Here is a 26,264-nt window from a genome sequence, read left to right as displayed (position 1 = left end):
TAAATTTATTATTTATTTACACATAGAGAGTAGTGGGGGCCTGGAATGCATTGCCGGGGTGGTGATGGAGACAGATACAATAGAGCAAGGGCTCCCAACCTGGGGTAAATTTACCCCTAGGCAGCAAATTTCACCTACCCAGCAGGTAAATTTGTTGATTCTGGATTTGTACATATTTTTTCTCATTGACTTACTGTGTTTGGTTCTGGTATACCTGTATCTGTTCATCATTAGTTGTTCATAAATAAGTGACATAACATTGTTATGTGCTATTAAAGTTGCCTGGGGTAAACAGGTCGAAAAAGGTTGGGAACCCCTGCAATAGAGGCTTGTAGATAGGCACATGGAAGTGCAGGGAATAGAGGGATATGGTTCATGTACAGGCGGATGCGATCAGTTTAACTTGATATCATGTCCGGCACAAACATTGTGGGCCGAAGGGCCTCTTCCTGTGCCGCACTGTTCTATGTTGTTCTATGTTCAGGGTTTACTCATAGATAGATTTAATAGATGCGTAATTGTGGATGGAAAAGAAACTGAGCTGTGACTGATTTTTTTGTGGCTTCAGAATGAAAAACAGAATGCTGTCATATTTGCTCTTTTCAGAAATGAAGAAAGCTTCAAGACGTTCATGTTAACACTTAACGAGTGGTCACGGAAGACACAGATGGTTGTAAACTTTAGATTGGTAGACGGGAGATGAAGCTCTGTGTGTTGGGCAAATAGGATTGTTGACCTTGATGCACGGACAATTTTTCTGAGGGAAAGCATGTAAATGAGGATCGAGAGTCAGCCAAGCGAAGCTTTAAGCTATTCCTGAAGTAAGCAAGAAAGAGCAGAAAGTCACTTCAGAGTCTTTGATACTCCAGTTATGGGTATGATCAAGGAAGAGCATTGCCACTGAAGAAATAAATAGGAGGATGCAAGAATGCAGTAGAGGTATCATAAGTAATCGATGCCATCAACATTATATTCAAATTGTAAATTTATAAAATAAGGATATATTCAAATGACATTGCACGATAAAAAAATTGAAATAAAAAAAAAAAATCAGAGCAGAATTAGCTCGATATTGTTACAGCTTTAACCAAAAGGAGTACAGATAAAAAAATCTCCCTCAGACAAAATGCTTTAAATGTTCTACAGAATGCAGAAAAGTCTTTGAATAAAACATGGTAGATCTATTCTAAGAGTTTTCTTATTGTTGAGGAAAGCAATCTTAACTAAACACGATACAAAGCATTAATTATTCCACTACCTCCAAAGAAGAATCAATCCATCACACTTTCAACTGTTAAAGTCAGACAGCATGGAAGCATACCCTTCAGCTCAACTCATCCATGCCGACCAAGATGCCCCATCCTGGCTAGTCCAATTTGCCTGAATTTGGTCCATATGCCTCAAACCTTCCTATCCATGGAATTGTCTTTTAAATGTTGTTATCGTACCTGCTCTAACTACCTCCTCGCAGCTTGTTCCTTACACCACTATCCTCTGAGTGGAAGGCTGCCACTCAGGCTCCTCTTGTGCCTCTCACTTTAAACATACAGGCAGTGGCGGACTGGCCAGGGTGTCAGCTTGCCCGATGGCAAGTGGGCCCCTGTTGAAGTGGGCCCCCTATATCAAGTGGGCCCCTGATGAAGTGGGCCCCCTTTGTCTCCTGGCAACCAATATTTTTAGACCCAGTCCGCCACTGCATACATGTATGTCTCTGGGTTTTCCCTACCCTAGGTAAAGGAATCTGTACATTCATCCTATCTATTCCCTTCACAATTTTACACAATTCTCTCTCTCACCACAAATAAATTGCTAGCCTGCCCAACCTCTCCCTATAGCTCAGGCCCTTGAGTCCTGGCAATTTCCTCATAAATCTCAGCACTCTTTCCATCTTATTAACTTCCTTCCTATAGCTGGATGACCAAAACAGAACACTGCACTCTAAATGTGGCTTCACCAATGTCTTGTACAACTGTAACATAATGTCCCAATTTATTTTGGCAATACCCTGACCGATGAAGGTTAATGTACCAAAAGCATTCTGGACCACCCTATCTACTTGTGATGCCACTTTCAGGGATTTATGAACCTGTACTCCTAGATCACTCTACTCTACAACACTCCCCAGGGCCCTGTCATTCACTGTTAAGGTCATGCATTGGTTTGACTTCCCAAATTGCAATACCCCACACTAACCTGCATTAAGCTCCATTAACCATTCCTCGGCCACTTGCCCAGCTGATCAAAATCCCACTGTAATTTTTGTTAACAATCTTCACTGCGCACGATACCACTTAAGCACCTGTCCCACTGTACGAGGTAATTCGCGAGTTCTCCCGAGTTTTCCCCCCCGATTCAAACTCGGAGAATGTCCGTAGCGGGTCCTTAGGAGTTTGTGGATGTCTCGTAGCGGCTGGCACAAGTAAAAAGTAACCATTTTTTTCATCACGGGTATTTTTTTACTCATGGACATTTTTTACATGGATGAAAAAACGTCTCGAGTTTACCGGATGTCCCGAGTACCTACCGTTAGCATTACGAGCCACTACGAGACATCCACGAACTCCTACCGACCCACCACGGACATTCTCCGATTTCGAATCAGGGGAAAACTCAGGAGAACTCGTGAATTACCTCGTACAGTGGGACAGGGGCATTACTTGAGTGTCATCTGCAAACCCAGTAAGTGTGTCTTGTACATTCTCATCCAAATCGTTGATAAACCACAAACAGCAATTGGCCTAACATTAATCCCTGAGGCACACCATTAGCACAGGCCTGCAGTCTGAAAAACACCCTCTACCACCACCCTCTACTTCCATGAAGCCAACTCTGTATCCAGTTAGTTAGCTCTTCAAGCCATCTAACCTTCCAGAGCAGCCTACCACACAACACCTTATCAAAGACCTTACTGAAATTCATATGGATAATGTCTACGGCCTTGCCCTCGCCAACCTTTTCAGGTACTTAAAAAAATTCAAATTTGTAAGACACAATCTTCCATGTACAAAACCGTGCTGACTTTTCCCAATCAGATACTGTTTATCCAAATGCATATGTATCTTATCTATCAGAATCCCCTTCAGTAAGTTAACTATCACAGATGTTTGACTCACTGGTCTACAACATTTTTAACTGCAGAAGATCAATACTGCCTCTTTACACTACAAATGTACTTTCTGCAAACATTGTCCTGCACATTTTTAGTCTCTATGGCTGGATCTGCCAGAGTACTGAAATCCTGAGTTCATCAGACACTTCCATTAAGAAAAATAGCATTTCATTTTGGAAAGGCACCATGCTATTTATTTTGTTCACCATTGGGAATAACCAAAAGTGTAATTTTTGTGAGGTTTTGTTTAAAAAGTAGTTAGTTTTACCAGTGTTATCGTACATTTTCATATTTCCTTTCACCATCGTTTTATCTTTCCGTTGGGGAAATTTTGGCATAAGTTTGTAATCTATTTAAGGAACCAAAATTAGCAGTGTGTGTTAGAAGGAACTACAGCTGCTGGCTTATACTGAAGAAATACACGAAATGCTGAAGTAACTCAGCGGTCAGGCATCATCTCTGGAGAAAAGGGAATAGGTGACATTTCCCTGTACCTACCCCGAAAAAATTACCCACAAAATTAACAGTGTTTGCCGAGTCACTAAATAGGCAATCATAAATAAATTACTAAAGAGTTGAAAAATTATAATCCCACAAAGGAGAAAAATGCTCTCTTTGTTGTGTGTGGTAAATATGCAAGTTAATAACTTGAGCACGATGAATCCCATTTCTGAAAATCAATGAATCCGAATTTCAGAGACATAATTGAACAAGCAAAGTTTTGTGCACATCATAAAGGATGAATTTCTGCAACAACTAAATAGAAACTATTGTTGGCGGAGCATCCAGTAGTACTACTTTAGAGTTAAACTGGTACAAGATGAAAGAAGGTATAAAACTGAGATCTATAGAAAGCCAGAACCAGAGAGTTCACAACCATTGTGCCAATTATATTTGTAGACTGCTGAAAAAAGTCTTCAGCTCAACAGAGAGCTAGTAACCATCTGTTCGGAGGATACTGAAAATAACCTTTGATTTAAAGATAAGACGGCTGGTGGCAATCTAGGTTATGACTTAGCTCAACCTCTCCTTTCCTATCATCCATCATTAAGAGACCAACTCAGCAGTAGTCAGTGTACTGGCCACATATACATTTAACAACTGTACTTTAAATTCTTAACCCCAAATATCCCACCTCTTATAGCTACAAAAATGCTGAAATTCCCCAAAGTAGGTGGGTTACCCAAAGCAGCTATTAAGGCATCAATTGCTTGTTCTTCCTGTACCATGGCATTTGTGCCCCCTTCCACCTTTCCCAATTGTACGTTGATTTAATATAGTGTCATACAGCATTGAAACATGCTCTTTGGCTCACAAAGTCGATCCAGCACTAATCCCATCTTTTAGTCTCCCCACAATCCTCTCAACCACAGACCCACAGAGACCCACAGCAATTTAGTGTTCAATTAGGCATCTATGCATGTGGGTGGAAATCATAGCACCCAGAGGAACCCCAAGCAGTTACATGGAGAAAATGCAATCTCCACAGAGACCGTATTTGAGGTCATGATTGAAGCCAGGTCTCTGGAGTTGTGTGGCAACACGTCTACCGAGTGAGATGCTGTGCAGCCCACTGCTACGACAGATAGCTTGATGTCCACATCCCTTATCATGGATAGCTCCGCTAATGCTTGTAAACACTATTGAGATAGGCATAGGATCTGTAAGCTGCTGAGTTATTCTGAGTAATGGCCAGGTACTCTCTCAGTCTTTTGAAATAGATGAAAGAAAATATATAAACTTTTTGTAAATATTTTACCCATCATATTTCTGACTAATTATACAGGTTTATCATTGTGCATAGTGAAAACAATAGCTGCTTTTTCTACTGTCACATCCGAGAAGCTGGAATACTTAGCCCAACACATAGTATTCTAGAAATTTAGCACTTCCTTTTTTAGCACCAATGGCATTAAATAAAAATTATCTTGAATTAAATGGCATTGACAATCATTTCAGATTCAAATCATAGTCACCACAATGTTGTATGGAACATTTCCTCGGGTGATCCATTCAGACACGTCTGATATTTTCCTGATGTCAGAAGCACCCATGATGTTACTTACCCTTCACTTAACATTTGTTTCCAATCTTCCCGACTCAAGACATGAGCTCAAAAAGGTGCAATCCCCAACCATTTTGGAAAAACCACACCACAAAACAAAAGTTTACTTGTTTGAGGCTTTTTTGTCACCCAAAGGCACACTGTTGTAATCAGGAAACATGACTGAGCAACTTCAGAACTGACTGCTGCCTGTTCATACGTCCCAAAAGCTACCGAGTGTGGTTCAGTAGCAGCAAGCATTTTCTCCAACCCCGAGCTCTCAAGGTACTCGTGGAATGGATCCCTCAATTGTAACATTCCATCACTGTTGATACTATTATGAGTAGCTGCTCAAGATGGATCAAGATCTTGAGGCACAAGGCAAAGACCTGACCATCTGTGAGCAACTTTATTCTACAAAGTCTTCAGAGACACTACACACTACCTGGACCTCACTGATAAATGGTGTGTTTGCAGGCTCTGGTCTTCCAAGGCCATCATCACCAAGCCTGAATGCTCGCTCTGTCAATGTCTAGGTCACATTGACTCTCAACCCTCTTGCCACATGATTGGTCCAAATAATCATTACATCACTCTGCCACATCGCTCAACTTGCTACTTAGGGTTAGGTCGGAAAGGTCAACTCTGGCACTGTTTGTGGAGAGAACATTTCAATGATTTCTATTTCAAAAGATTATGCAACTTCTCAGGAGTTTATATTTACCAGAATAACTGACTCTCCTTAATAACCCAAACATTTTTCTCATCAGAAAAGGCTTGTGCAAGTAGTGGTGAATCATCAGGAATAGGCGACAAAAGTTAATGCTTCAAATGTTAGAGTCATAGAGTGATACAGTGTGGAAACAGGACCTTCAGCCCAACTCGCCCACACCGATCAACAATGTCCCAGCTACCCTAGACCCACTTGCCTGCGCTTGGTCCATAACCCTCCAAACCTGTCCTATCCATGTACCTGTCCAACTGTTTCTTAAACGATGGGATAGTCTCAGCCTCAACTACTTCCTCTGGTAGCTTATTATCCCTCGGATTCCTATTAAATCTTTTCCCCTTCACCTTGAACCTGTCCTTTGGTTATCGATTGCCCTATTCTGGGTAAAAGAATCTGTGAATCTACCCAATCTATTCCTCTCATGATTTTGTATACCTCTATAAGATCCCTCCTCATCCTCCTGTGCTCCATGGAATAGAGACCCAGCCAACTCAACCTCTCCCTATAGCTCACACCCTCTAGTCCTGGCAACATACTCGTAATTTTTATATGAACCTTTTCAAGTTTGACAATATCTTTCCTATAACATGGTGCCCAAGACTGAACACAATATTCTAAATGCGGTCTCACCAACGTCTTATACAACTGCGATATGACCTCCCAACTTCTATACTCAATACTCTGACTGATGAAGGCCAAAGTGCCAAAAGCCTTTTTGACCACCTTATCTACCTGCGACTTGACCTTCAAGGAACCATGCACCTGTACTCCTAGATCCTTCTGCTCTACACTACCCAGAGGCCTACTATTTACTGTGTATGTCCTGCCCTTGTTCGACGTCCCAAAATGCAACACCTCACACTTCTCTGTATTAAATTCCATCAACCATTCCTCCACCCACCTGGCCAATCGATCCAGATCCTGCTACAATCGTTTACAACTTTCTTAACTATCTGCAAAACCACTAACTTTTGTATGAACAGCAAACTTGCTAATTCTGCCCTGTATGTTCTCATCCAAATCATTGGTTTAGATGACAAACAGTAACGGGCCCAGCACCGAACCCTGTGGTACACCACTAGTCACAGACCTCCATTCTGAGAAGCAATCTTCCACCATCACCCTATGCATCCTTCCATGAAGGTAATTTGCTATCCATTCAGCTCTTGGATCCCATGAGGTCTCATCTTCCAGAGCACCCTACCATGCGGCACCTTGTCGAAAGTCCATGTACACAATATCTACAGCTCTGCCCTCATCAACCTTTGTGCTCATGTCTTAAAAAAAAGAGAGATTTTGTTCTTATTTTTTTCTTATTTCACATTTGAATTGAAAGATAGATATAGCAGGGAAACAGGCCTTTTGGCCCACCGAGTCCATGCTGACCATTAGTCATCAATTCACACTCGCTCTATGTTATCTAATGTTCTCATCCACTCCCTGCACACTATGGGCAATTACAGAGGCCCAATTAACCTACAAACCCACAAGTCTTTGGGATGTGGGAAATATTTCTCGCATCTGTACTTTTTTTTTCCACATTTAGAGGAAGTAGATACTGCCCATATGCAATAGAAATAATTGCTTGGCAAGATGACATTTCTCATTAATAGCATGAAAAATGACAGTCCCAAACTAAGCCGAGGGACACCTTCCACATATCAAAATTTGCCAACAGAGGGAGCCGAGATTAAGGGTCATTAGTGTGGGTGTTGATTTCCAGGTCCTCCTGCATTAATTAAAGAAGCAATATATTAATCCCGATTGGATTGTGGAAATGATCTGCCTCAACTCTTTTTAGTTACCTGAAGCTCACCCTGCCATTATGTTTCTGAGGCCATGAAATATGTTTGCACGTTGCATAAATTCTGTGGGGATTCTCTCATCTGCAGCAGACTGCTGTTACTGCTGTAACTCTTAATCAGTTCTTGCTATGATGTGATCGTGATCTCCTAGATCCCAGGCACACTGGACTTTCTAGCTGCTATCCACCTCATGGATGAGAATATACAGATCCTTCTCAGCAAGCTGTCTGAAGTGCAGCCAGGAAAAGTACAGGTGATACATCAGACAGGATTCTGGATGCAAACTATCCTAATACCATTTCAATTTTTTGGGGGGTCTATTTCCCCTATTTTTTGGAGCTTACAAAAATATTAGCATTACCTCCAGCATTAGTTTAGTGCACAAAAACTAGATGAAATCTTAAAGAGAAACTGCCATGTTCTTCATAAGGAAATTCAGTAATAGTGTTACAATATTATAACACCACAATAAGATGGTCACATCCACATTTAGATGAACCCAGAATGCTAACTATATGAAGAGTGCATAGTTGAACAATTATGTGGAAGAAATCAATGAGAGCAGAAGACATTGCTGCTGAGAGTCCTGAAGCTTCCCCTTCTCATTCTACTACCATGAAATGAAATAGAATCTGCAGTAGAACCACCTTAATTGAAACAGAGGTTTGCAGTTAGAGACCTCCAGCTGCCCAGAATAAATTATTTGCTTTCAAGCTACACAAACAACAAGTCTAAAATGATGGCATTAACGACAGCTCCATCGAAGAAAGCAAAGGGTCTTGAATGAAGACGCCATATCATGTTTAGTGTGGATATCCATGAGAAGTAGAGAGAAAGGGAGGGTGGGAGGAGAGAATATTTATGGATTGCAACCAGTAAAACACTAGTGAGCATAGAAAAAATAAATGCAAGGGCAGAACAAACTGTTGAATTAGAGTAGTGTGCAGTTAGGAGACATGGCTGGAAGAATAAATGTTCCAAAAGAAAAGTGGAAGTATATCCTGTCTTAGTGATGAACAGAAAGTGACATTTGAAGACTCAGCTTGAAAATAATTGTCCAAGAATACCTGTAATCTGATGTACAGAGGCTGGAAAGCAAGGTCCCAATTACCCAGAGGATAAAAATTAAAGATTCAACCTCTCACTTTCTTATTGGATATAGCTTTTGCCCTTCATATAACATTCAATTGGATTGAACAGAAACAAAGCTACCACTGCATGCTTGAGAGGTATAATATAAACATCTCTCTCAAGAAATGGCCTCTTCATTTCTGAATAAAATTAGCAAATGTAATTCCATTGTCAGAGTCTATTACTGTGATCTGCATATTACTGCATTTGGTTAATACCAAAACTTCAGTATAGTTTATTCAGTTTAGTTAAGTTTATTGTCACTTGTACAGCAAAAAGCTTTTGTTGCGTGCTAACCAGTCATCAGAAAGACAATACATGATTACAATCGATTCATTTACAGTGTATAGATACGTTGAGGGAATAAATGTACATAGATGTGCATCTTTTAAATTCATTCCAGTTTTTAAACAAGTCTGCCTTCCATTCTCACTGGGAAAAATTGTGACATGCCACCAACAATACATGCATCAAAAATAGAGAAATACTAACTTGATTAATGTATCCACCTAAAGGGAATAAAGACACAAATGAGTTAATTATGAAAGCCCACCATTAATGCAAAGCTTGCCAAGAAGGAAACAAATGAAAACATAGAAGATAAAAAATTAAAAGAGAAACAAAGGTGGAATGAAAAGACCTGTCAAACATTCTTTGTCACAGATTAACATCAGAATGAGTACCTTCAATGCTTGCATGATGATTATTTTGCAGTTTACTCCTCAGTAAATATTCTTTTCATTTCCATTACTCCTCAGCAAATATTCTTTTCATTTCCATTTACTTTGTCTCACATATGAAATGAATGGCAAAAATCAATGGAGCAATCCATTGTGTAGGTTTTCATTCAACCAATGGTGTATATAAACTTAATAGAACATAGAACAGTACAACACAGGAACAGGCCCTTTGGCACATCATGTCTGTGCCGAACACACAAATGTTTAGTGTTTTCCCTACATATGGGATCAACACCAACTACCACATTCAAAACAGTGCGGTAGTACAAGCATGCCAAAGCTTGACAAAATAGTAAAACACATGACTATTTAGACCGTTTTTTTGATAATATGAACCATTGCATTCAGGTACATTATATAGCTCTCTCCTTTGCGCAGAACACACATCATAATTATAGTTGTTTTTGTAAAACACAAATGCTGGAGTAACTCAGCAGATCAGGCAGTTTCTGTGGAGGAAATAGATTATTCTGTTTACCCATTTTCAACATTTTATCTGCATCTTAGTAAGAAAATAAGAACCACCTCTTGTCAATAAATAGTTTTTTTTTGTAATACCATGCATTGTAACATTTTTAAGAGGGTCAGCATGAAAAAATAACTGATATAAAAGAAGTTTTGTAAAGTTTCAAATACTTAAACAGAATCTATTGAAATTCGACCTGTAGACCATTGCTCTGTGATCAACCAGACATGAAGATAAAATTACACATTATAATCCAGCCATTGTGGTATACATACTGTTATAATAATCTATTCGTTGCCTTATTTTTGCAAATTGACTTCAACATAAGCAGTCCTCTTGCAAATGGTGATTAATAAATGCCGACAAGAGAACATAGCATCACACGGAGAGAGGTTTAATACTTTAATAATGAACATGTTCACAACTATCAGAATACGTTGTGCAAGATAATGGAATTGTCTTCAGGTAAGTGAGGAGTCACTAATCATGAGGTGAAACTGGTCCGTGATAGCACAAAATATGTGCTTGTGAATGGGAAGCTCTTTTACACCTTCGTCAATTTTCTTTCCCATTGACCTTTGCACGCTTATCAAAAGATAATTTCACTTCCTCACATCGTTGTTTGAATCAGTATTTAAGGACACTGTAGCTCGCATTCACATGGTTAACGGAATTTCACCAAAATTAAATTTGAGAATCTAATTTACCGATCTATTTTGGTTCTATAGTGAGATTTTGTTAGCCAGCTACACTTAAGTTTTAAAAGGAATTACAATAAAAAATGTTAAGTGTTTTGGTGACATAAAAACAATATTTTAATTCAGCAGATTTACACAATCATATACTTTCCCAACATACAGAACCATCAAGGCTCGCAAAGAGCAGGAGATGAGCATTCACAAGGTCCAATATAGATTCGGATAAATATATGCCTTTCCAAGTATGGGCCTGTGTGGGCACACGTTAATGCATACTGGCATAATATGACCCTGACCTGCAAGCTCATTTATAATTTCATTAAAAGGAAGACTCGTGCTCAACATGTCATACATGTTACTACTGCCAATCCACAGTTCCTAAACAGTAATCCAATGTCATACTGTTGCACACACTTAACCAAGAACATAATAGACTAATCAACTACAAATACCAATTTAAACATGAACAGTAAAACTATTTCTGTACAATGCGATTCAATTACGACAAATAATAGCCATGGGGAACAAGCATAATTAGTCCAGACTTGTGTCATTTTGAAATGTAAAATGTTCCAAATATAAAAGCATCACAATTAGTGAATTAAACTACCAAAATGTCTTCTTAAATGGCAGTGAAAGAAAGCACAAGCAAACTGTGGGGTTACATAAGGCAGTGAACAGTAAAACACTTTGTTCATGTCATTAAAAAGGCACGGCTTTCAAGAAGCTTGAAATATTGCTTCTTCTCCCCCCCCCCTCTAAAAAAAATCAGGAGTGTTTGCACTGCCATGTATCATGCAAAAGGCATTATGGTGCAATTTTTGTATTAATAAACCAGCTGTAAAATGTATTTTTGTAAAGGCAGTGATTACTTAAGAGAGGAATTGTAACGACTACATTTTAGTTTGTTTAAAATTTGTTTTAATTCCAGTTGATTATACTTATCATTTCATCTACGGCTAATAGTGCATATAGCTTGAACTCCATCCAATCGGCCAAAATGTCTGATCAGAAAATATAATTTGCTAGCTATTAAATAGTTTTAAATAACTCACTCAGTGATCTTAGGCTTAGCAGTAGGTCTTCCTCTTTAATACAGCATGTTGGAGGCTGCCATTTATTAGGACTACATTTCATAGAGGCTTGAAAGCATGTTTTAACATACCCATTCAGATGCTGCAGTGTGGATGCAGTTGAGTTGCGTTTTTCTGTGGCTAAGCCATATTTTAGCTGTGCCTGCGTTGCAGGTGCAGTACTAGGCAAAGCGGAAGGTGGTGTGTATAATGAAACAGGTTTGTAGCTCACTGACTTTGTTGGTGTCCCTGAATGTGAACTTTCCGTAGATGTAACACCAAAAGGTCTTGCTGTCTTATTCAATGGCATGCTGGAGTCAAACGAATACTTCGGAATAGAAGATGCAGCAAACTTAACATCCTGAGCAGGAGAGAGAGAAAAAGACACAAAAACTCAAAAAACCACAGGCAACATGCAGTTAACACTAATCCAATAGCAAAACTCAAGCAGTGTTAAATAACAATTATCAATCTCAAAAATGTGATTACATAACATCACATTGAATTAAAAGTTAAGCTACATGAACAGAGTCAGAGAGCAAATCATTGCTACACAGCATTTTCAACTATCTTGGTCATCATAAAATTACCCTCGCATCCCAGGAGAATAGCTTTTTCCATAACAAACTTGATCCGTTGAACATAGCAACATGCGAAAATGGAGCACGAGCAAGATGGTTTGGCTCATTCCATAAGATTGTGGCAAATCTTTCACTGTAACACCATCTGACCGAAAACACATTGCAGGGAAGGAGGGATTGGGGGGTGGGGGGGAAATGTCCTATTCTGTTTGATGAGTTAGGAAAAACAAAATCACACAACGGTTCAGATTTTAGGCTTATAATGATAATAATAATAATAATAATAATAATTTTATTTATAGAGCACTTTAAAAACAAACATAGTTGCAACAAAGTGCTGTACATCACTAATCATTGACAAAAAAAAGTTAATACACACCAATAATAACAGTTAAAAGATGGAGTAAGTAAAGATATTCAAAATAAAGAAATATTAAAAACACTACAAGCAGGAGCAAAGTCTCATGCATGGTCAAAAGCCAGGGAGCATAAATGTGTTTTAATACTGGATTTGAAGATGGACAGTGAGGGGGCCTGTCTGACGTGCAACGGCAGAGCGTTCCAGAGTGCCGGAGCAGCAACAGAGAAGGCTCTATCCCCTCTGAGCTTCCGTTTAGACCTCGGTACCTCCAGGAGCAGCTGATCAGCTGACCTGAGGGACCGGGCAGGAGCGTATGGGTGGAGCAGCTCAGAGAGGTAAGGCGGGGCGAGCCCATTCAGAGATTTAAAAACAAATAACAGAATTTTAAAATGAACTCGAGAGAGCACCGGGAGCCAGTGGAGGGAGGCCAGTACTGGTGTTATGTGCTCCCTCTTTCGAGTTCCAGTTAAAAGGCGAGCAGCAGCATTCTGAACCAACTGGATGACAAAACTTGTCAGTGTTCGTTGCTTTTCCTCTTGAACCTTGCTTCCACTGACAGAATTTAACACCAAACTGCTTTTCGAAACAAGAAGTGACCAGTGATTTAAGATGACGTCTCAAGTCTCCAATGTTGCATTTTATAGTTTCAAATAAAGAACAATACATCATTTGTTTATACCACAGCTTTAAACCCATAGTCACAGGTAGTATATTTGATTTTCCAAGAATATACCAGATTTTATGACCCAAGAGTGCAGATGCTGGAATCTAGAACAAAAAGAAAACTATTGGAGGAAGTCAGTAGGTCAGGCAGCATTTGTGGAGGAAAATTGACAGACAATGTTTTGGGTCGGGACCCTTCTTGAAGAAGATTCACAAACAGAAATGTCATCTATCCATTTCTCCCCGTAAAAGCTGACTGACCCACTGAGTACCTTCAGATGTTTGTTTTTTGCCCATCGAATTTAACTTGAATCACTTTCCTATCATGGCTATTTCTGATTTATAATTGTCCAACAACCATTTCTGCTCAACAACTCAGTCTTCTCTGAACCAGAAGTATAACAATTAAGTATAACATTTACTTTGAGGATTGCCAAACCTGACGTTAGGTTGGCCACAGAGTATTGTGGAATTGTTAACAGTGAAGGGAATCGTGTCAGCCTTTGTGATATTCCGCATGTTTTTGCCACTCTAAAGGTGCTACTTAAATAGCGTTACATTTGTACAACAGCACTGGTAACTCAAGATTATCATCAGTGGCAAAGGCTGATGCATTGTAACCATTGAAAACTCACGCAAATCATGAGACCCTATGGAAATCTGCCTACACAACCCCACAAAGGCTCCAAAGGTTCAATGATGATTCTCAGCTGGTGACACTGTTTAAGATGTCTTGCTGTTGCTGCTATACATTTCCACAATACTCCCCAGCTAGTTTGACACAAAACTTTGTTGACCACAAATAAAATCTTAAAAACATCTTCTGGCTCAGAAGCTAATGAGACTCGAGAGTAGTTAACAATCTGTAAATTTGCTTACTAGTAAGACATTAGTAGCAAAGGAAATTAAAAAACGGGCTAAGTTAAAATCTGGAGAAACATTTCTGAAAATTGACATATATATCCAAATAGCATACCTGTGGAAAAAATTGTTTAAAATGAAAATGTCAACATTCTTTTACTGTGAAACCGAAAATCAATGAGCATTTTCTAGTTGAAGAGAATCTTCTTTGGGAACATCACTGTGATTACCAGCTCAACAATGGATCTCTCATTGTATGCACAGCGTTATCCAACATAACTTGTTTCACAGCTAGATTATGCATCTCCAAGACTATCTTTATATTAATTATTTGCCATCACTAAGACGCTGGGAAAAAAAAAATTGACAAGCCTGAAATGGGTTCTCATCAAAATGAAAAAGTGCAACATGACAGATTTAATATGCCTGAAAGTTAAGAATTTAAGACAGATGCAAGAGGCCAACTAAAACAAAATAATTGTTTCCACATAGCGATTTAATGATGTAAAGCATCCAGCCATGTTGAACAGAAACATCATCACACAAATAAGAGTTTCAGTATCCAAGGGAGGATCAGAAATTTGCTCATAAGCCTGATCAAGGGTCAATTCTTTGAAAGGAAAAAACATTGCAGGGCTATGGTGTGAGGGCTGGATTGCTTTTGCAGAGTCAGTATGGACACTACGAACTGGAAGGCCCAGTTCTGTGTGCAAGGAGATTAGGAAGGAGAATTTGAAATCCGTTAAGATAAGAAACTACCAATAGTAGAGCAATTAATATTGCAGATGTGCATGAAGTCAGAACTGGAGAAGTGCAGAGCTGGAGAAGATTACACAAGTAGGGAGGGGCAAGACCATGGAGGGATCTGAAAGCAAAGCCAAGTATTTTTAAACATTGATTTTCTGCCAAACCAGGAACACAGTTTGGTTGGTGACTTCATGGGATTGATATTTGGTGCAAATCGAGAATTTGCTGTATGGCAGAAGGGAAAAAAGGCCACAAGAGCATTAGAAAGATCTAGAAGTTAGAAAAAAAAGCATTGAAGAGGCACTCCCAGCCCAGCACTTAACTTTATCATAGAACACACGATTAAAAGGTTATTGTTTATCGTGGTTCTATGATTAATGAAGAACACTACAGCATAAAACACACTTTGCATTTATTTGCAAATCAGATTGCAAATTGCCACTGAGAATTAGGGAATTACATAATTATGTGACTGTAGACAAAAATGCTGGAAACTCAGCGGGTGAGGCAGCATCTATGGAGTGAAGGAAATGGGCGATGTTTTGGGTTGAGACTGTCTCTCTTTCCATAAAACGCTGGAAGATTATTCCAGTGGTGCCAAAAAACTAAAACAACTTCTTAATGTCATAATGTGAAGACAGTTTTTTCTTCAAAAAAATAACTGCACTAATTAATCATTTGAGTCAGAATTGTACTTTTAATGTTCAACTGTTAAATTGCTCACAAAGGGTTAGGGAGCATATGCAAGGTTTACAAAGATGAAATCAGACAGGGCCTTTGAGGAATATAAAGAAAGCAGAAAAGATTCCAAGCAGGGAATTAGGAGGACCAGAAGGAGCCATGAAACATCAGTGGAAGTCAGATTAAATAGAATCCCAAGGCTTTATATACATTCATTAAAAACAAAATGATAACCATGGAGACCATCGGACCATTCAAGGACAAAGGAGGGAATTTATGCTTGGAGTAAGAAGATATAGATGAGATACTAAACAAATACTTTGCCTCAGTAGTCACTAAGGAGAAGAACATGGAGGATAGCGAGGTCTCCTGAAGAGCATCAAGGTGGGAAAGTTCCAAGGACCTAAACAGGATCTATCACCGTTGAGAGGCGAAAAAGGAGATTGCAGGGACCTTGATGAAGATTGGGTGGCAGTGGCGCAGCTGATAGAACTGTTGCCTCAAAGTGCCAGAGACCATAGATTGAGCCTGACCTCAGTAGTTGTCTGTGCGGAGTTTGTGTGTTCTCCCTGTGAAAGACTGTGCCTCTCTAAATATGTCCAAATGTGTCAGGAGTGAATGAGATAACATAGAATTATCGTGAACGGGAGATTGATGGTTGGCGTGGACTTGGTGGGCCAAAGGGCCTGTTTAGTCTCTAAATTAATCTTTAAATCCTCTCTAACCACAAGCCAGGCCCCGGAGGTCTGGAGAAAAGCCAATGTTGTTACTTTGGTACCCCTAATTCACTCCCTTCACTCTTAGGAAGTGAAATAGGGGAAATCTAGGAAATCATAGGCCCCTGGTGAACCTCAATCATCATTAGAGCCTTGCATCATATCATAGGCCAGTTGAGCCTCACATATGGAAGGGAATGGACAAATTACAGACAGTCAGTAGGGGGAACTCATGACTTGCAAACATGATTGAGTTTTCTTTACGGAGGTAATGTAAGGCAAGGGTAGTGGATGTTGTGCACATGGACGTATGTAAGGCATTTGATACCCTCGTGCTAAGCTGATCCAGAAGATTAAGTTGCATGGTAGTTTAGATTCAGAATTGGCTTACCCATAGAAAGCAGAGAGGAGTGATAGAAGTGTGCTATTCTGGCTGGAGGTCTGTGACCAATGGTGCTGCGCAGAGATCTGTGCAAGGGCCGTCTGTTGTTTATGATATCTATAAATAACTTGGATGAAAATATTTATGGGATGGTTAGCAAATTACAAACGACTCAAAATTGTAGTTGAAAAAAAAAAGTGCTGGAGGACCTCAGCAGTCAGTCAACTGGTGCTTTCTCTCCAAGACACTATTTAGGACCTTCAGAAAAGATGACAACAGGTCTGCTTTGTACAACCGAATCGCACAGGATTCGGCCCTTCAGCCCACATTATCAGTGCCGAACATGTTACCAAGAGCAACTTTTACCTACCTACCTTGGGTGTAAAAATTTGCTCAGCATAGTTCCTTTAAACTTTGTTCTTCTCACCTTAAAGCTATGCCTCTTATTCTTTTATAGTTCCATCATGGGGGGAAAAGGTTCTGACTATCTTGATCTGGCCAACTTGATCTGAAACCATGAATCAGCTGCTGGGGACAATTGCCAGTTCTGTGCAGAACCTTTGTGGCTTAGTTTAGTTTGGAGATACAGCACGGAAACAGGCCCTTTGGCACACCAAGCCCGCGCCGGCCAGCGATCACCCAGTACACTAGAACTATCCCACACACTATGGACAATTTAAAATCTTTACTCAAGCCAATTAACCTACAAACCTGTACGTCTTTGGAGTGTAAGGAGAAAATCGGAGCACGTGGAGAAAATGCACGCAGTTACCGGGTGAATATACAAACTCCGTACGGCCAATTCTCATTGAACCAAGTGAATCACTAGTGGGAGAATCTAGGACCAGAGGCCATAGACTCAGAATAAAAGGACATACCTTTCGAAAGGAGATAAGGAGGAATTTCTTTAGTCAGAGGGTGGTGAATGTGTGGAATTCATTGCCATAGAAGGATGTAGAGGGCAAGTCAATGGATTTTTTTTTTTTTAAAGGCAGTGATGAATGGATTTGTGATTAGTATGGGTGTCTAGGGTTATGGGCAGAAGGAAGGCGAATTGGGTTGAGAGGGAAAGATAGATCAGCCATGATTGAATGGTGGAGTAGACTTGACGTGCCGAATGGCCTAATTCTGCTTGGATAACTTATGAATCAACTGAAGTTCTGTCCCCCACCTCTTTGCAACCTAACTAGATATCCATTAAACTCAACACTACAGAATTGTTTCAGATTAGAAATTTGGATATAAGAAGTGTTGGCCTACAGTGCATTATCAATTTAAGGAATCAAAGGAATCAATTTCAAAGGTGCAAAGGTTCAAAGGTATTTGTCACATGCATGATAAGGTTATGTAAACCCATAAACCTATTTCCAAAAAATCATTGATTTTTAGCCAATGCAAAAGCTACTGACATTAATTTTATTGCTTCTGGATTATATTTTTGATGCACAGGTACTGGAAATGTATAAACTGTTTTTCAGTGGTAGTGCAACAACTGTTCAAGAACTCTTCCGCAGCTATCTAAATCCCTACCTCAGTCTTTCTCAGATGGTCGCGCATAATCTAGGTTGTGATTTTTTTTTTTTAACAGTCCATTTTAGGTCAATGTCAAAATTTCAGATTTGTGTATATCCCAATGGTAAACAATTACATTTGAAGAGAGGATGTCAACTATTAAGCATTATTGTGAGTGAATTCATCATGTTCCCACAGATAACTGCAAAGAAACGGTAATTCCAAGGATACTGAAGCTCCTTTTTATACTCTAATTCAGTTATTGACAATTTATATAGCAGCTTCAGTGCAGCAAGATTTCCAATGGCATTTTAAAAATAATCTATTAAATACAATTAGGTGCCAATCCACAATAGGAGAAAATTATGCAGATGGTTGATTTGTTTTAATATGTATTAAAGATAAAACGAGTGGCTTGGAGAGATTAAGAGGTTTAACCAGGTTATTCTGCTGGGTCACGAGAGCGGAAGTCACCACAGTATTAGGCCTGTAATTAAGTTTGAGGATAATCAATGAGTTAGAATAGGAGAACGATAGATATCTTGGAGAATTATGGGACTGGAGGGGATGATTATATTAGATACATGGGCTCAAAATACTGAAGGGTACGTGGGCACATATGAAGCAGAGTCAAAGAGATTGGAGGCATTTGCCACCACTAAATAGACTATAAAAATATTAAAGCAGAACCTGATCATTCAGGGCCAAAGAATATACTACGTGGTCAACAACAAGCTAGCTCCCTTTGCTATCTCATGACACAAGTCAACAAGATGGCTGTCGGAAGGGAGAGTGTACGCTGGCGTGGTTTAGCTGCCGCTGCTCTCTCTTCACATTGTGTTTTTGATTTTTTTTGTCTTTGGATCGAATTCTGTCTTTAATTTGTGTATTGGTGATGTCTTTATTATTTATTTTACTCCGATTATATGTTTTTTTACTCTTGTTAAATTCTGTAAGGTGTCCTTGAGACTTTTGAAAGGCGCCCAGAAATAAAATTTATTATTATTATTATTTCAGAGTAAATAGGAACAACTATATCTTAGTCTGAAAATATTTATTTTTATTAGCTGCTAAAATAATTAGTAAGCTTACAATAATCATGCCTTCATCACTACATGCCTGCCTCAATCTTCACTGGACTCAATAAATATGCCTTCAGCTAATTGCTCTCGATTTTCAATTGATTTAACAAGATCCCATCCTTATCTGTTGACAGGTTACCCAACAGCATTTAAAGTACATCGCTCACACATTTATTCAGCCCTTTTTATATAAAAAACAGATGTGCGTTTAACACAGAAGGAGTTTTCTTGGACGATTTTCTGAATAATTTTATTCCACTCAATGTATTCTTCCTTCCATCTACTTTTCCAAGAGTTTGGGATTTTTCCTATTTCAAAAATAAGCTTAACTCATAAAGTTCATAAAAGAATTACAAAACAGTGAGTGGCTTTCTCTATGTTCAGGGTGCCAACAAACCTGTACATTAGGCTGTCAAATCAATATATTTGTAGCATTATCAAATTAAAACCTTCTATGTACAAAGAACCAAAACCATTTCAGTTTAGTTTATTGTCACGTGTAACGAGCTACAGAGAAAAGCTTTTGTTGCGTGCACTCATGTATCCCCTGTACAAGTATGGAAGGCTGGCTCCTCCAGGGGGTGAATTTGGATTCATGGGAGGTGGTCATGGAGGGGAGGATGATCTGTGGAGCATCCTGGACAATATAGCTCACCCCCTCCATGACACATTGGTTAACCCGAGGAGTACCTTCAGCAACAGACTGGTTCCACCAAGATGCAGGACGGAACGCCACAGGAGATCCTTCTTTCCTGCGGTTATCAAACTTTACAACTCCTCCATCGGCAGTTACGCAGTTGGTTGAGATCCTTTTGCATCCTTTTCAAGACCTTCTTTGCAAACGTACCATCCATGAAGATCTGGGGAATTGTCTCACCCTCAGAATCTTCGAAGGGACGTCCATTGGGAATGAGATTCCAGCCATGCAGGAAGGATTTATTAAGTGGATCCCTCTCATTACCAGCCAAGTGAAGTATTGGTGCTTGTTGTTGAGTTTGACAATGAGGCATTCTTCCAAACTGTTCTAACACTCTGCCCGGGAAACCATTCTACCCGATCCATCATATCATTCTCCTACAGTGCCTGCAAGAAGTTCCATGCCAACACATTTTGATGGCGTGGTCAATAGGTGTTTCTCTTAAAACATTTTCCTACAAAATGATCAAGTAGTGCGGCAATGTCCATTTGAATGGGACATTGCACAGCAACAATGCCGGATTTATCCCATGTATGACCAGGGACAAGTAGAAACTTGGTGCTCAGTAACTTATTATTTGTGCATTTTTGTTCCTCACACAGCTTGGTGCAATCACATAAAAAAGATTATGTTTTTCTCCTAGTCTCTGTGTACTTGTGCATCATGGCTTGTCTGACAGACAGACTATCTTGGATTCCCAGATTAAAAGAAAGACCCAGGTAACTACCCAATGAAGGAGCAGAATTCAGGTCACACCTGTACAGGGTGGCACAGCAGCTGAATTGCTGCTGCAAACTGAAGTTTGATCCCGACTGCAGCTGTCTGTACAGAGTTTGTACCTTCTTCCTGTGACCATGTAGGTTTTCTCCAGATGCTCCGATTTCCTCCCACACTCCAAAAGATGTGCAAGTTCGTAGTTTAATTGGCTTTGGTAAAATTGTCTCTAGTGTGTAGGATAATGCTTGTGTACGGGTGATCGCTGGTCTGTGTGGATTCGTTGGCTCAAAGGGACTGTTTCTATGGTGTATCTCCTAAAGTCTAAAGGTATGGCAGCACCTCACATCTGATAACCAGGTTCTTACCAATCATCGAGAGGAAACACTGCTCACACAGTCCCAATTTTTATTTCATTTGGCTATCCATTTCAGCCAACTTTTGTTACAGGCCTCGGTCCCTCTGAACCAGATCTCCGGCACTTTTAGGTAGCCCCTGGCTGTATAATCATTGACAATCTTACATTGCTCAGAGATATCATGGTGGAGGACAAATAATCAGTCGGATTAGTGGCTGAAGAACATGGCCTTGCTCTTCTTGTGGTTGACCCTGCCCCCAGCCCCAATGCCAGCTTGAACTGGCAGCAGATCCATCTGTTCTAATCACGTTTGAGCAGAAGACAGAGACATTGCCCATGTACAGGGAGGCTTTGGTTTGGATTGGTACCACTGATTGCATAGATGCCACTCTTAGACTCATGGCCTTCCTTATACAAGGGTTTCTATGCAGCACACAGCAAAACAGGAGAGAGGAAGCAACTTTGTCCAACTCCAGACAATAGGGAAATCGATCTTATCTCACATTAATTTGAACATAATTTCTGCGTTGGATTAGTTGTATCCCATTTCCGATTCCCTTCCAAAGGAATGCATGTCTTTTATTTAAGTGTCCTGTTAAAAGGACTTTTCCTGGCCCAAGCTGAGCAGGCAAGGAGAGTTGGGCTTTGGCAAGCAGCAAATCAATCGGCTGCCAGTTGTATTTGCCTCCTTGGGTTCAAATGCAATAACGGACAGTGGAACAGCAGAGAGATCGAATGCAACTGACCTGGACTTTTGACAAATATAAAACCCCACAAGGCATGCCCAGTTGACATTATAGTCTGGTTAACTTATTTAGAGATCCCTGCATATTTCAGACAGGTATATTTGACAGCTAAAATGGCAGCTAAAAATAATAGCTGACATATCATCAAGGCACCCATGCTCAAATTCAGACTATGCGACCACTTTATCAAGCACATGTGCTTTGTCCACCATGGCCACCTGAAGCTCTCAGTTGCAAGCCATTTTAATTCAGCTTCCCATTCCCACACCGTCCCATTTGTCCTTAGCCTTCTCCACTGCCTGGGGGAGATGAAAGTACAAACTCTAGGAACAGCAGCTCATATCTGATATCGCTTCAGGTAATCTATTCCTCGTTTGTGCCTTTCTCTTTCCTCAAAGGAAGCCCTCTCACACAAACTCTGGCCAACTCCCACCACCTCCAAGCCCCCAATTTCTTCCCCACACCCTGCCCATTCCATCTGTGCAGCACCTACGCACTCCTCCTAGTGGGACCACTTGCCCTATTTTTTCCTGTCTGCCCACCCTACCACCTTTATTTGCTTCCATGTTTCACCCTCATTTCTTATCAGATTCCATCAACTGCAACTCTTTGTTGTCTCCACCCTTCACCTCACAACCTGTGTCACTAAATCCACACTTCCCTCCACCACCCTACTCCATCTGCAATCAGCCCCTCCTCAAAGGGACCTACCCATCACAACTGCTCGTCTCCACCGCTCTCCCATCACCTTTGTATAATCGGCCATCTCCTCTCTATTCTCAATCCCTATGTAGACTCCTGACTCTACACAGATGTTGCTCCACCCACCGAGTTATGCAGCAGCTTGTTTGTTGCTCCACATTCCAGCATCTGTAGCCTTTTATGTCCCCAAGGAACCCTCTACTTTAACTGCTGCTTGACCATTTTCCACCAAGCGATGCAAGGATGGGATTTGTGTGGGCAGAAATGAAGAATTCTGCTTTTTTGCCACCAATGAGCTGAAACATAATTAATATTTGGGACCGTGATCAGTGGAAAAACAAAGAACCACTCCTTTTGGCATGTAAATAATTAACATTGTTAACAGGATTTCAGAAAAGTAAACAGTGTTCACTAATAACTAGTTCAGCTTTTTTGCCCCTCCCTTTCCAGATAACACGCAAATTAATGTTTATACAAAATCTCATCTTAAATCCATTAGCATTACTACAGGGACACAAAGTATGCATTTAAAATAGAACATACAAAACACAAGACCCTTCAGCCCACAAGGCAGTGACAAAAATGATACCAAACTAAACTCCGTAGCCACCTGGTTGATATACGTTCATTTCCTGTCTGTTGATGGATGTGTCCAAATGCTTCTTTAACATTGCTACCCTATCTGCTTCCACCACTTTTCCTGGCAGTCTATTCAAGGCACATATTACTATGCAGAAAAAAAAGCCTCCAGCAATTGGCATTTCTACCCTGGGAATTCTACGTCTCTGCTCTCTAACCTATCAATGTTTCACAGTCTTATATACAGTATATATATATATATGTCAAGTCACCCCCCTCAGCCTCCAATGTCCCAGAGAAAACAATCCAAATGTATCCAACTTCTCGTATCTAAACCCCCCCTTAACCTTAATTTATTTGCCAAAGGACAACTTTAAACGTATTCATTATTTCCAAATTAAAACAGATTTAAAAACTGTGGCACGACGATGTCTGGTGTGTAAGTAAGGAAAAAGATATGGAAAGAACACACTCCAATGGATGGAGTCATACTTCAACAAAGCAAGAAGTAAACACAAGGAACTACAATTGCTGGTTTACAAAAATATAGACCGTGTTGGAGCAACTCAGGAGGTCAGGCAGCATCTCAGGAAAACATGGATAGGCGACATTTTTGGTTAGGAACTTTCTTAGAAGGTTCTTGTTGTCGGAGGTCCATCAAGTCAACCCCTGGACAAACACTTTCAATGCTCTTTCATCATAACATCAAACTTCACAGATAAGTGGGGTCAAACTCAAAAGCAAATGTAATGCATGCAGGATCTGGACATTACCTAGAAATGGAATGAGAGGTAGAAAGTAACATTCACACCACAGCATTGTGAACCAATGACTGTTTCTTACAAGACAGACAAACCACCATCAACATGTTGGGGGCAGCACTAACCAGACATACAATGTGCACCAGCCAAATGAATAAGAACATAAAATGCTGTAAGTACTCAGCATGTCAGGCCACATCTGTGCAAAGAGAAACAGAGTTAATGTATGGAAAGGAACTGCAGAAGCTGGTTTATACCAAAGATAGACACACAGTGCTCGAGTAACTCAGCAGGTCAGGCAGAATCTATGGAGCAAAGGATGGTTGATGTTTCGGATCTAAAGTCCATTCGTCAGAACTGGTGAAGCAGGTTGTTAAGCTGCAAGAACAGGGTTGGGGGGGGGGGGGTGGTGGAAAGGGTGGATGGATGCCTATGATAAAGTAAACCAGGGTGACTATGGTGGTAAGCTGTAAACAAAGTAATCTGGTTAATGAATGTATGGGCCAGATAGAGAGCAAGATCAGCGACAAACCTGCGTAGAAAAGTGAATGTAGAAATTGCAAAGCTGAAACATTGTTCCTCTTGAAACATGAACTTGCTGTTCCTCTTCCTCAGCCTGACCTGCTGAGTATTTCCTGCTTTTAATTTAGATTTACAGCATCTAAAATCTTCATGATTGTCAGTCACATAAACACATGACCATATGAGCATTTCAGCATCAGGGTATGCTGTTGGGAGTGATTCATCCTGTGACACCCAATACCCTACTCCCATCATTCAAACAAATCCAGATTGTGATGAAAATGTTCTTCCACTTGCCCGAGTGCAACTTTAATAACTCCCAAGAAGCAGCACCATCCCAACTAAAGCAGCCACTTGATCAGCTCCCTCAGAGTACATTCCCTCTACCACCAGTGCTTGGTGATTGCAATGTATAAGCTGTCTACAAATTACACTACAGTTAAACACTTGGGCTTTTTCAATAGCATCCCCAAAAACCTCTATTATTAAGAACATTATGTAGGTACTGTGTGAGCACTTCCACCTGCAGGTTTCCATTCCAAGTTTCACACCATTCTGACTTGGAAATCTAAGAACATTTCTTCATTGTTGATGGGTTTAAATCATATAACTCCCTCCCCAACCTCACTGCAGGAGTACCTTCTCCAGAAAGTCTGCAGTAGGTTAAGATGGTATGTTGCCACCATTTCTCAAGATCATTTGGAAATCCATAATAAACGCTGGCCCTGCCAGAAACGCCCATATTTCAAAATATGAATAAAACAACTCGGGCATGATTGCACTCAGAAAGGATAACAAACACTGAACTGTTAGATGGTCACTAAATAGGATGAAGAGGTCTGTTTACAACCATAACACTAACAATTAATGCTGGAGTGTAATCGAGTTTTTAAAAAAGCAGTTGTACTTTATAAAGCAGGAACTTGTAATTTTCTCTCTAGTTTTATGCTTACCAGTCTGACTTAACCAGAATAGATATAGATAGAGCTAAACAAACGGCGAACAGTAAAATTTATTACGAACAGTAAAATTTATTACGAATGTTACTCAATATTGTATAGGCGATCATTATGGATGAGAATGTAATGTTCTTAGTTCCACGTGTTGATCTCATCATTTTGCCACAATCTACTTTTTGATCATTTTAATAGGAATGCATTAATGTACATCAAAACAAATGTGCCATTTCATAACAGTTTAGTGCTTCCACTCATACCAAGATTTTCCAGCATGAAAATGAATGTGAATCAGAAGTCAGTGAATAAAGCTTATTTTAAAGAAAGTTCAGACTCCATTTCCAGGGAAGGTGATGGTTTAAATATGACAAATGGAAACCTTTGTTGGCAATGTAACTAAACAGTTACAATAAACCCATAAAATTAAACATTACTTGGCAGGCACCCTGCCTTCATTTGTGATTAAGATTAATCTAAAATACTAATACTGTATAAAAAGTATTGATCCACTGTACCTTTTCATCACAGCTGCCAGGGGTGCGATAAGCTCTGAGAATACAAAGAGTAAAACAGAGTTAGTGTTGCAATTTATCCACTCAAGTACAATGCAAAATTACATACCGTAGAGGAGGAGGTACCAAAATGCACAAGCTATTGACAGATAGATCCTTCTCTGTATGAGGATTGGTTGACATAATTCAATAATTCACTTCAAGTTAACCCAAATTCACATTTCTCAGTCAGACACAAAATTTTCAGCATTTTGATTATTAATAGACAATAGGTGCATTTGGCCCTTCGAGCCAGCACCGCCATTCAATGTGATCATGGCTGATCATCGCCAATT

General features: G+C 39.9%; 1 protein-coding gene across 2 annotated transcripts in view; it reads right to left on the bottom strand.

The window, feature by feature from the left end:
* The window catches only part of pdlim7 (PDZ and LIM domain 7), a 128,171-nt gene that overhangs the window by 41,731 nt on the left and 60,176 nt on the right, over positions 1 to 26,264 (bottom strand). For both annotated transcript variants that reach the window (XM_033029471.1, XM_033029470.1), the window contains exons 3-4: positions 25,933 to 25,966; positions 11,889 to 12,157 (exon numbers count right to left, since the gene is read on the bottom strand). In XM_033029471.1, the coding sequence (XP_032885362.1) occupies positions 11,889 to 12,157; positions 25,933 to 25,966 (303 nt within the window). The remainder of the gene's footprint in view (positions 1 to 11,888; positions 12,158 to 25,932; positions 25,967 to 26,264) is intronic.

This window comes from Amblyraja radiata, chromosome 11 (assembly GCF_010909765.2).
Source record: "Amblyraja radiata isolate CabotCenter1 chromosome 11, sAmbRad1.1.pri, whole genome shotgun sequence".
NCBI classification, from domain to species: Eukaryota; Metazoa; Chordata; class Chondrichthyes; order Rajiformes; family Rajidae; genus Amblyraja; species Amblyraja radiata.
Note: the sequence above shows the minus strand (reverse complement) of the source record. Positions and strands in the feature narration are given on the sequence as shown.